The 12,252-nt window shown below is 48.0% G+C and overlaps 1 protein-coding gene and 1 long non-coding RNA gene across 25 annotated transcripts in view; one reads left to right on the top strand and one right to left on the bottom strand.

Moving 5' to 3' along the window:
• Positions 1 to 12,252, top strand: part of SORBS1 (sorbin and SH3 domain containing 1) — a 224,269-nt gene that overhangs the window by 124,171 nt on the left and 87,846 nt on the right. For 8 of the 24 annotated variants that reach the window (XM_029932268.1, XM_029932270.1, XM_029932276.1 and 5 more), the window contains 3 exons: positions 3,323 to 3,349; positions 3,465 to 3,577; positions 9,446 to 9,805. In XM_029932268.1, the coding sequence (XP_029788128.1) occupies positions 3,323 to 3,349; positions 3,465 to 3,577; positions 9,446 to 9,805 (500 nt within the window). Of the gene's footprint in view, positions 1 to 3,322; positions 3,350 to 3,464; positions 3,578 to 7,995; positions 8,809 to 9,445; positions 9,806 to 12,252 lie in introns of those variants that run through there. The other 16 variants (XM_029932256.1, XM_029932266.1, XM_029932260.1 and 13 more) reach the window with 5 other exon arrangements.
• On the bottom strand, positions 6,710 to 9,161 carry LOC115285723. The gene is made up of 2 exons (XR_003905667.1): positions 8,782 to 9,161; positions 6,710 to 6,844 (listed from the first exon to the last, which is right to left on the bottom strand). It is a non-coding gene; the product is annotated as an uncharacterized LOC115285723 (long non-coding RNA).

Genomic DNA, 12,252 nt, shown 5'->3' with positions numbered 1-12,252 from the left:
ACAAGTGGCCATGGGCTGGTGCCGACCTTCAAGGTTCAGAAGACTGGGTAACAGAGGATGACATGCATTGGAAATTCAGCCCTCCTTTAGTAAGGAAGAGAGGAATGCCTAGAGAGGTCCTGGAAATTACCTTTTCTGGGGGCAGGGTGAGAGGAACAGTTTTTCTGACTTGAAATGAGAAGAAAAAGTGGGTTGATCTCCATGGATATTATGTTCTCAAAGCTGTTTATCAAATGGCACAGGCCTACAACTCCTATTTCTATGTTTGGGGAAGCTTTTTTTTTTTATGTTTTGGATTCCAGTTTTACTAAGCACATACTCTAGGCCAGATACTTCTGTTTAGTCCTCATGACTCAAAAGAGATACATAATACCTCATTTCACAGACGAGGCTGTCATGTGCTGTGGGACCTGCAGTTAGCAAGGCCTTCACCTAGGCAGTCAGATGCCAAACTGATAGTCCCCTTATGACTAGTGCTTCCAAGGGACAGACTCATCCCTGCTGTCCATGACACATCTGCATGTCAGTGTCACCTGAATAGAAGCAACTCAACCAAGACCCAAAGAGCAGGCAAAGTAATGTGTCCCATGTCTGTGTAGAAAGCTCACGCCCTTCATTGGATACCTCTCACTCAGAACCCATTGGTATTCAGTGTATGTGTAAATCTGAGCCATTTGAAAGATGGACTAGAAATAACTTAGGAGGTTGGAACAGTAGAAGTTGATGATACAGGGTTGGGGGCCACCGTTACCCCATTGTGCCATTTCATGATTGTGGGCCTACTGTGTGCAAAGAAATCCCTGGGCCAGGAATCTGGATGGATGCAACAGTGAGTGTTACAAATAGTCGCTTTTAGGATCCTTCATATGCCTGATCTCTGGATCTTCAGCAATCCTGTGGTGTCCATGGAGTAAGGATCATATTTTATAGATGAGAAAAAGCTCAGAGTGAATGGCAGCCTGCACTTGCTCATGGAAGCCAGTACATTGCAATAATGCATGTAAACCTCAAATCCTATAAATTCCCCAGCTATATGGTTGGGAAGAAAGAGAAGACAAAATACCTGTGAATTATGCATAAGGGAGTAGCAGAAACATAACCAGCAACCCGCTAAAGGAATACATGACAGAAACATGTTATAAAAACCTCTGTCTGGGTGCTCAGTCAGTTAAGCATCTGACTCTTGATTTTGGTTCAGGTCATGATCTCAGCAGTTCATGAGCTCGAGCCCGGCGTCAGGCTCCACACTCAGGATGGAGCCTGTTGAGGATTCTGTCTCTGTCCCATCCCCATTTGTGTTTGTCTCTTCCTTCCTCTCTCTCTCTCTCTCTCTCTCTCTCAATAATAAACTTTTTTTAAAACCCTCTATTTTAGAGAAGAAAAGAAAGCAAAAATGGGTACAAAATAGTTAACAGTTAATAGGAAACAGTTTTTCAGATAAAAAGATGTTTTCCAAATATTCCTTGTATCATGGTTTTCAAAGTGTGGACTGTGGACCGGCAACCTCAGCATCGCCTGGGAAACATGGTAGAAATGTAAAGCTTTACCTCCCATCTGCCGAGTCAGAAGTGCTGGGGGTCTGGCCTCCAGTTTGTGCTAACAAGCGCACAGGTGATTCTGATGCAATGAAACTTCTGTGCAAGGATGCAAACCATTCGAAACCTTTACCTAATGCTTTGCCTTTTGTTCCCACAACCTTTTCTCCGACCTTCTCCCTGGAATGTAGGTGGTTGATGGTGGGGTTGGTGGCTGTGGGTGGAGAGCAGGGTGCTGCATTGACTTCTGGAGACCCAAGCTGACTGCTTTGTGTTTCTAGGCTGTGTGATTTGGGGCAAGTTGGCCTCTGTTGTCCTCGTCCATGAAGTAGAGTAATCACCTACTTCACAGACTTATGTACACTAAATAAGGACAAAAGTGACTAACAGTGTCTGGCCCTTAGACTGGCGTTCAGTAACGTTGGTAAATCTCAACTTGACATCTGGAAAGCCCACCTCTAGTCCTTGAGATGGGGCTTGAGTTGTGATGGCTGCTGTACTAAGTCCCTCTTTATCTCTCTAGAGGGGTGAGGTAAGAGTAGGCCAGACACGATGAAGGAAGTTAAGGGATTGGCTAGTTCAGGGGGTTGGTAAACTGTGGCCTGCAGGCCACATCTGGCCCACGCCTATTTTTGTACAGTCCATGAATTAAGAATGGTTTTTAGGGGGGGAAATGGTTGAGAGGAAAATCACAAGAGGAATAATATGATATGCATATGAAAATTCTATGAAATTCAAATCTCCATGTCCATAAATGAAAGTTCTTTGGAACACAACCACACTCATTCATGTACATGTTATCTGTGGCCACTTTTGTGGGAGGACAGTAGAGTTGAATAGCTGCAACTGAGACCATGTGGCCCACAATGCTTAAAGCATTTGCTGTCTGGCCCTTGATAGAAAAAGTTTGCTGACCTCTGGGCTAGGTGGACAGTAGAGCATAGAGACGAGGCGATGCGGAAGATGATGATAGCTAGCAAACATTTACTGAGCCCTGGCAGGCATGTGCTAAGCATTTCTCCTGCATTATGTCATTTAATCCTTATGGCAACACTTAGGAAGTAACCAAATCATTATCCCCACTTTTCAGATGGGAAAAGAGGCTTAGAACTTGCCCAGGGTCACAGGGCCCATTGATGGTGCATCCAGGATTTGAGTTGAGGTCAGGGTAGTAGTCAGCCACAAGGGGAAAAGGGTACCTTGACACATGATGAAAACTCAGGCTAATTAGATTTTGGAATGTTTATGTGGCTCATTTAAATGGAAAGAAGGAAAGCAGACAGGGAAGGGGGGAAAAAGTCCTTATCACAGCAGATACCTCTGGGCTTAAATCATGCTTTCCCCCTAGCCCCATGCCAGTAGCCACAGAAAAAGTGCTTATCTATTTCGCCCTCTCCAAGTCAGTTAATTAGCCCAGCCTGCTAATGAGGAGAGGTCATTTGGAGCCCAGTCGGGGATGGAGATGGGGACTGGGAGATACTAGGGGCTGGGCAGGGGAGAGTTCTGTTGCCTATGTGTCTATAAAGTAAGAATGTCAAGGAACAATTGTTTCTTCATTTCTGTGAATGTGAGCCTTGTGTTTTCAAAGGTCAGCGCCTGTGAGCACATCATGGTTTAGAGTGGGTTCCTATGGTAATTAGGCCATCGTGACTGAGGGCGTTTTGTGTCAGGCATTGGGGCGCTGGATTTTCCTCTTTCTCTGCAGTACATGCTTGTTTCCTGCGAGTGTAACCATTTCTGTTTGCCCCTTTCTCTTCCTGTTTTCATCCTTTCTGCACCACACGTAGTTCTGGACTCAGAGAATCCCTCAGCAGGTATGGTTTCTCTTGCATTCTTTCTGCCCCTGCCTTCCACCAGGGACTTTATATTAGAGGGGAACTGGGCGTGGTCCCTGTGAGTGACGTCTCTTGTTTTCCCCCCATTTCTCAGATGAGTGGAGGCTTTCTTCCAATGCCGATGCCAATGGAAACGCCCAGCCCTCCTCACTTGCTGCCAAGGGCTACAGAAGTGTGCACCCCAACCTACCTTCCGACAAGCCCCAGGTAGGCCTGTGCCCAAGGGCGGGGTGGGGACGCATGAGCAGCACCTGTTCTTCCGTCTTTCAGCCTGTGCTTGTGACTTCCTGCTTGCCCAGCTGAATGGTGGACCAGGATGTGAGCCGCACTTATCCCTAACTGGAAAAGCTCTGCAAGGACCAGGGATAGGGAAAAGTTGGGGCTCAAGGGTAGCAGAGGATGAGGATGGTCTATACCAGGGGATGGGAAGTATAGGCCCAATGTTTTCTAGGTTCAAAATGTATGTGGTAATGTTCTGAAAGAGAATCCATTTAGCCCTGAGTAAGGGGGGGTGGGTCTGAGCCTGGTGGGTTAAAATCTCTGGGATATAAGAGGACACTCTTGTGTTTATTGCATTAATTTGCTATAAGAATTCCAGCAACTCTAGCCTCACAGATCACGATCAGGTAGCAGCCTCAAAGCCAGCGGCCCAGAACAAGCAGACGGGCGTCCGAATGGCCAGTACAGCACAGCCTCAACCACCTCGTTGTACAACTTGGGGAGGGATCATTTTGCTTTCCCTTAAGCTGTTTTCCTGACCTTTCTTCCTTCCCCTCCCTGTTGCTACTCTGCCATTCTGATGAAAGAATAGATTTTGTTTTAGTTCGGGCAATGAGTGAAGAGGGTTTTTTTTACAGAGGCACAATATCCATGGAAAGGAGTGGTCCTTTCTCTTAAAGCAAGCCGTACTGCTCAAAAAAAAATATGGTGAGAATATGTTCCTCATGGGGTCCACTTCCCTGGGCGTGCCTTTCATGAAGGTGCTCCCGGAATTCACAAGGAGGCTGGGCATTCGGAATACCGCCCTGGCGCCCACCCGCCCCCTTCTCTGCTGATCCTCCAGTTCCTGCTCCTGAAGGCATAAAGTTGCACTGGCCTCTGAAGTAGAACCAAGTCACAGAGGATGTCTTCCTCTCTGCAGACCCTGGCTTTCCAGGCTTAGAGGTGTCGCTGAGCAGCTCCGCTAAACCTTCCTGCCATGCTTGCCTCCCGTAGGCACAGCCAGGTGCACGGAAGGACACTGGTTAGAGCCAGAGCCGCAGGTGTGCCTCCTGAAGCCCTTATCGGACACACCTGTCCAGTAAGTGACTGGCCACTGTTATCCCATTTCCGAGACCTTTCCCGGTCTGTGAGTGCTGCCTGTGGCAGGCAGACTCCTGTCAGGCCGTCTCAGGCGTGAATACAGTTGGCTCTCTCCGGGTTAGGAAATGGTGCTGATTAATTCAAGGCAAATGTGGAAGCACATCCTCCTCCCCTACCGGTGACGCAGTTCAAAGGCTAACTCACTCCTTCCTTTGGTTTCTTAGCTCTTCTAAAGAGATCATTTTGAGAACGTGAAGTAAAATAAAAATTCCTCCTGAATATATCTATTTACTACAGCTTTACTCAGCATTCACTGTGTTCAGATCAAGATGTCAAACATTGCCCTCAAGGAGTGTATAAGGGTGAGCCTTATCATGATGGTGAACATTCTTTCATATCGTCTACAGATAGCATGTTTTATTTGTCACTGTCCAAGAATTTTTTTTATTGGGGTGTCTCAAAGAGAACCTGGCAAATCGCTGATACAGAGGTTTTATTCTGTATATTCAATATACAGTCAGCCACCCAACATTCAAGAACCTTTAGGTCATATGTTATTTCTTGGATTTGTTTTTTGAATGCAAAAATGACTTCTTGTCCACAGAGCCATTGCCAGAGTGGTAAGTACCTACACTGGCTTAGACAGAACCAGACTGAGCTGGGCTGGGGACCGCCCTGGCTTAGTTTCAGATGAAGACAGCTCTTAGAGCCCCCAGGCCTGGCGTCTCCTCGTAGGGAATGAGTCAGGGTCTTGGAGACGCCAGGGCCAGAGGCAAATCCTGCCTCCTGGTGCCCCCGTATGCTGCCTTTCTTTCTGCTAGCCTGGACCTGCTGCCCTGCTCAACTCTGGCAATGGGGAACCAAGGCTCCCTGCCTCTGACAGCATCATCACGGTGGTCTTCAGTGGAGGCCGAGATGGGCAGTTTCTGAAACCATATAAACTAGGAACATATCTGTTTCTTCAAGCAGCCCCATTTCTTCCCTGCCCCACCTTCTACAGAGATAAATGGAATTTCATTAGTAGCCAGCTAGGCAGGAATGGAAACTGCCTCTGTAGTTTGCACAGTGTTTACAATAAGTCAGAGAGTAGATCCTTCCATGTAAAATGACAGCACCTGTCTCCCTCCTTCTTTAAGACAGGAAGGCCTTTGGCTCTGAGTGAACTGTCAGCACCCTGGGGAGGCATCTTCTCTGCAGGGTCCAAGCCCTGGGAAGCCTGGTGGCTGATGTCATGCAGCCCAGGCACCTTATATGGCCATAACCAAATTAAGTTAAAAACTCACTGAAACCTACTTCTATCTTTGGACAAGAAAGAATCACATGTGGGACACTTGAGCTCAAAGTAAAAGTAAATCTGAGCTGAAGTCAAAATTGGCTTTTACTTACCTCCCTGACAACCACCACTCCCAGTCCCCCAGTCCCTCTGGCGTGTGATGGTTCCCGTGTTTTATTTCTAGAGAGCGTTGTTCAGAGTGAAACCTGCCCCAACCTCCAGTGTGAGTTCACCGGAACCAAGTGTGTCCCAACTGGAGGGGTTTACTCCTGCTAACTCCTGAAGAGGGGCCATTCGTTTTGTATTTTCGGCTGGTCCACACGGCCTCATTCCACTAGCAGTGTCTTGGGCGCCCCGTGGAAAGGATAGGCATCGAGTTAACCTAGGATATCCAAATTGTTTCTTCTCAATCCAGCTTATTTGTAGCTTGAAAACTGAGTTTAAGTTGCTTACTGTTTCTGGAGTTGATACTCTAATCCAGACTCAGAAAGCTTGATTTATCACCTGTTTGCCCTTGTTAACATCCCTTCCCCCTTGCTGCCTCACCCCACAACAAATAAAGAACCACCCCCACGTAGACCCACACCCACACACTCTCCCAGCTTTTGCTCATAGCCCATCTGCTAGGTAGTGACCAAACTCACAGTGCACTTCACTGGTGCAATCTAGATGATGTTCTGGCTTTTTAGTACTGGGCTGTCTTTGAAGATAGGAAAATCTAGGGGTCTTAGCTTAGGTTGCTGTAACAAAATACCATAATCAGGTGTCTTAAAAAATAGGCATTTATTTCTCACAGTTCTGTAGGCTGGGAAGTCCAAAACCAAGGTGCCAGCTGATTTGGCTCCTAGTTAGGGCTCTCTTCCTCACGTGTAGACAGCGACTTCTCACTGTGTCCAAACCTGGTGGGACAAGAGGGAACTCTAGTCTCTTTTTATAAGGACACTAATCCCATCATGGAGACCCCACCTTCATAACCACATCTCCTCTCCTCCTCGCTCCATTTCCAAACACGATCACTTGGGGCTATGGATTCCTTATATGAACTTTGGGGGACATACACATTGAATCCATAACACTAGGAAAATAAACTTTCCTCATTTTATGGTCTAATTTCCACCAATTGCCAGATGGTTCTCATTGACATGAAGATCATTCTGGAGAATTATTCTGCTTCCTCTGCCCCCCTGAGACCCGAGGAGGAGCTAGGAGCTGTACTGAGGGAGGGGGAATGAGATGTGACCGACAGCTTCCTTTCAGCCTGGAACCAGAGCTTCGGGCTGAAGCCAGGAGTGTGAGGCTGCTCACCCGCTGTGGGACTGTCTGTGCCCAGCGGTGGGCTAGGTGGCAGTGGGGAAGGGGCTGGAATCTGATGACCCAGGCACAGTCCAACTCAGTAGGCAAATCAAGTTCTTCGTTGCCTGGTCCCTTTGTTCTGTGTGCATCAAAATGGGAGACTACATGCTTTTAATCTCATGCCTGTCTTCCTTCTAATAATTAGTTCCATCAAATTGTTTCCTCTGAGAAAAGAGTACATGTGGATTCTAAATCCTGAGCATTCTCTTCTTGGTGAGCTTTAATTGGTTATGCTTATGGAATTGAGCACTAAATCTCAGTGATTCAATTAAGACATCTGTCTTCTGTGAACACAAATCAGGATGAGTCTTCCAATTCTCTATTTCCTAAGGGAAGAGAATGAAAGATATTCAAGCGTTCCAGTGAACTTAAACTGTTAGAGCTAAGGGCATGGAGAGAACAATCTTTGAGGGAAGGTGGGGGGCTCTGGGGCCTCTTGCCCTGGCCATGAGCCCTTGGGCACCCTTCAGTCTGGACGGCTAATAAGGGATGCATGTCGGCTGAGGATGGCTGCCAAACTGACTCAGCACAGGGCCTCTCCTGGGCTGAGATCTGAGAGAATCAGGCCTGCCTGTCCAGGTGAGTATGGTTCAGTCCTTGGCTATAGCCAGAGGAGAAACGTAGGGATCATGAGGAATCTAAGCTCAAGGTTTGCTTAAAAACAAGTCAAGAATTGTTTTTCTTCAGATCATGTTATGCTCCTATTTCTAATGATCATCCTTCTTTCCATTTCCCGTCCTCTTTCTTTCTTTGTTCCCCATTTTGATACTTACTCTTGAAAATCATGCTAAAGGTCCTCTCTCCCCCTCGGCCTCCTCTCCCTAAAGGGGACCGCTTTGCATGGCAGCCCCCCACCATCCACAGTACCTCCAAGGACTCCCTCTACCTGAGCTCACCAAAGCCTTACGTCCCCCTCAGCACCCTCAGCCAGCAGAGCCCCTCACGACCCCAACTTGTCTCCATCTCCCTGGCAGCCAGATCTGCTCCCAAAGGCACAGCGTCGCCTGGACCCTTGCTTCCTGGTCCCACGTTCCCCAGTGCTTCCTCCCAACCCCGGCACCACTGTGTGGCCACCAGGACAGTTTACAGTGAGAATGTGAGCTCTAACCCACGTCATGAGGCAGTTGGGAATAAAAAGGTCAGCAGCTTATATGTACCTTGTTTATCCAATAACATTTGCCGGGTGGCAGCGCAAAGCTCCTCTTGTGTTGCATCTGACCCAGCCACGGGCACTCCCTTGGAAGCTGCAGGCGCTCGCGCACAGGCTCCCAGCCTTGTCTCCCACGCGGCCAGCACGGGAAAGCCACCCTCCACTCCTCCTGGCCCTCCCAAGCTATTCTTTGACATCCATAAAGATGCCGCTGTCCGGGGCGAGAGTCCTTCCCTGTGCCCTCGGCCTCCGTTCCCGGACGCGGTGAGACCACCTGTGCTAGGCCCCCAGCTTTCCTCTGCTCCCGAAAACCGGAAGAGAAAAGAACCTTACCTTTCGCAGCCGAGTTATCCAGCCAAGGCAAGGAATTAGATGTGTGTGTGTCTTCTACGCCCTCTCTTCCGAAACTCAGGCAGAGCAGCTCCCTTGTTTTCTGGGCTGCCCTCCCCTCCCTTTCCTCCGCACCTCTGCAGCTTGAATCCCGAATTCTTCTCTCTGAACACCTCGGCACAGTCCTCTCTGCCCTCTCCCCTCTCTTTCCCGGTAATGTGTAAGTATGCTGGAGTGTGGGACCCATAGACTAACAACGTGGTGAGATACGGAGTGTTTATATCTTTTCACAAGGTGCCAAAGAAATGGTATTTACTCCCAAGCTTTCGGGCTCTGCAAGCAGTTTGGGGGCCAAACACAGCCTGCCTGCCTGTTCTGTTGTTCTCTCTCTCTCTCTCTCTCTCTCTCTCTCTCTCTCACTCTCTAAAGTGTTAAAAGGATTCAAAAATAGAAAGATGGAAAGTAAACTTGGATGGGGTTCTCTCTGTGTCACAGAGTGTCAGGAGGCCAGCTGGCTAGCACTGACGGTCTCATGTCCTCTGGAGAACGGGCACTGATTAAATATTTCTCAGAGTACATCACTGCATGTCCAGTCTCAACTGTTTAAATATGGAGTTCCTTCTCCCCTGCCGTGCCCCTTTACATAACGACCCCTTATTTCCTACAGGATGCCACCCTCTCCAGTTCAGCCCAGCCTGAGATCATAGTTGTCCCTCTCTACCTGGTTAATACTGACCGAGGGCAAGAAGGCACTACCAGACCTCCAGCATCTCTGGGGCCTCTTGGCCCCCCAAGCCCGGCGACCGCCCCTGCCGGCTCACCTCTGACCTTCCCGACCCTAGATGATTTCATTCCCCCTCGTCTGCAGAGGCGCCCCCACCACGGCCAGCCGGCCAGCACTTCTGGCCCGCGCCCCCCCGTTAGCCAGACACCACCATCCTCACCACCTCCTCCGCTGGTCCCTCCGGTCCCGGAGGGCCTCTGCAGAGCCTCGGCGCCTGACCTCACGGGAGCTGTTTCAAGTACCGTAAGCTTGCTGGAACCCCCTCCCCAAAGCCTTCCTGAATGTCTGCTCCTGGCAGTGAAAATCCCCTTCCTCACTGAAGTACTAAGTTCTGAGGGAAGTGTCCGCTGCCACTGCGCTTGTGTGGTAACTGTTTGCTTTCCCCAGAGTGCATGCCTCCCATGCGTGTTCATGGTTTTCCCGCAGCTGCTCACGGGCCCCTCACGTCCCTCTTCCTGTCTGTCTGATTCGGAATGCACATCTTCCTGAAAGAACTCTATTTTCCCTCAGCGAACCTCTGTGGCCTTTCCTTTGGCTGGTGATGCTCTCCAGAGGCCAAGCCGATGTGGTGTTGAGAGCTGAGGAGCTATGTGGGAAAGCCAATGGCCGGCCGCTTTTCCACCAGGGAGCAGTGAGCCTCCAGGGGAGGAGAGATTCCCTCTTTGGTTGATTTAGCAAGTAAACAGACTCTTTTATATACAGCAATGGCAGAGACTGGTTAAAAAAGAGAGAGGGAGAGAGTTGAGTTTAATTGAGTAAATGGATCTAAAAGCCTTGCACAGATGTTGGGACTATTTTCTCCAAAGGCATAAAATTGCTGGGGCCCCTGACTGGAAGCTTGCGGGGGCCTGTGTGACACAATGTTGCTCCAGGGGTCATATGAAGGTTAAGAGCCCGGATACCTCAGGCCCCATCCTGTGAGGGATGAGTCCGCATTGTAGGTAGGAAAGCCCAAGTAGAAAAGCTGCGTCAGGGTACCCAGTCTTTTTTCTCCTCAGGAGCTCTGGGAATCAAGAGAATCTGTGAGAACCTCAGAGTGAATTGTAAAATAGGGATGCATGGATCTACTCACAGGCCTGTGGGGTACAGTAGGACCGAGTATGTTAAACTTCTGTTAGAGTGCTTCCCATAGAGAGAGCGCTCAATAACTGTCAGCTACATTGCCGAGGACTTGCCCTAGCAAATGGGGGCCAGAGTTCTTCCAAAGTAAGCTGTTGGCTAATTAGCAAGGCATGAGCTCCTGCCATGTTCTAGGCATCCGGCTAGATTCGGCAGGTCCAATTATGAACAGGGTGCAGCCCCTGCTCTCAAAGGGGTTTTCTGGGTAGCATATTACTACTAACAGTGCAGTTAGTTCTCAAGCTTAGCATACTTGAGATTATCCAAGAGACAAGGAAGCCCAATTCTAGGTTATATTCCTAGAGCCCTGGGATGGGTCTGCAGTGGGGCCCAGGGCTCTGATTTGATAACACTCAGCTTAAGGGTTCTGTGGCTAAGGGTCCTTGGACCACAGTGGGTCCTGTAATTGGCTGATGAAGGTAAATGTTTAGTAACATCCCTGTGGCTCATTAAACTGAAGCCAGTCATGTAGAAAGCAGGAAAACTATTTGGATTACAGAAGAATTTATAGCCAGATATCAGGCACACCAAGCCTGGGAATGGCTTCATCCTGGTCCTAGACCTTCTCAGATCTCTAGATGTAACACGGTGCAGCTATGTCAAGACTCAACTGAACATGCCCAGAATCTTTAGATGTCCTCCTAGCTTTGAGCTTTGCAACTCACCCATGTTGGAGGAAAATGCTATATTGTTTCTAATGTACTCCCCTTACCCCGGTGCAACTTACAGGTGAATTGAGAAGCTGCTCCTGTTATAGATGGTATAGATATTCTTCCCTCTGGCCCAGAATATTTCTCTTGAGCAGCATATAAAGTGGGATATTTTTAGTGCCCTAGTATACACTTGTGAGTAGTTTTGTTGTATACTCTATAATTTATCACCTTTATAGATTTAGATTTTCATATTGAATTTTATTTCAGGTGGGCCAGGACAGATTAGTTAGGATAGTTTCCTCAGTTTCTCACACCTGACTGATCAGCCTAATAAGAGTTCCAGGGGAGACTTCAGTTGGCCTGATGACTTCTGGTTGCCCCAGGTAACAGGTAAAAAAGGAAACCGCTTGGGATCCTCCACTGAATGAGAATTGTCAAGAAGAGCAGAAGCCCCTATGGATGGTGGCCAAGCCACAAGTTGGTATTTGCTCAGTTTCTGCAGCTATTTGAGAGTAAGAGTGAAAAAGAAACTTCATGTTAATTGATCCAGGTTCTTTTAGTCAACAGCCTTTTTTGTGATGTTCCAGAAATAAGCGTTGTGCCACAGAATAACATTTGTATAACACTTAATGTTCACATGATCCATCCAGACACCACAATAGGTATTTATACTATAAAAAGCCATATGCATGATTTTTTGGGTATGTTTCTTGGGTGCATTATGGCAGAATTTTCATGTGTGTCATTTTTCTTTATTAAATCACTTAGGAAGTAAATTAAGACAAGTGTAATTTTTTTCTACTTTACAATTGAAAAAAATGGAGATGAAGCACTTTTGAACAAGATCATATGGTGCCTCTCGAGTCTCAGAAACATTTTATTCACTAAACTGAGCTGTTTGTCATAACTAACAGCTGC

The sequence above is a fragment of the Suricata suricatta genome, chromosome 2 (assembly GCF_006229205.1).
Source record: "Suricata suricatta isolate VVHF042 chromosome 2, meerkat_22Aug2017_6uvM2_HiC, whole genome shotgun sequence".
Taxonomy (NCBI): Eukaryota; Metazoa; Chordata; class Mammalia; order Carnivora; family Herpestidae; genus Suricata; species Suricata suricatta.
This window is presented reverse-complemented; position numbering and strand designations above follow the sequence as displayed.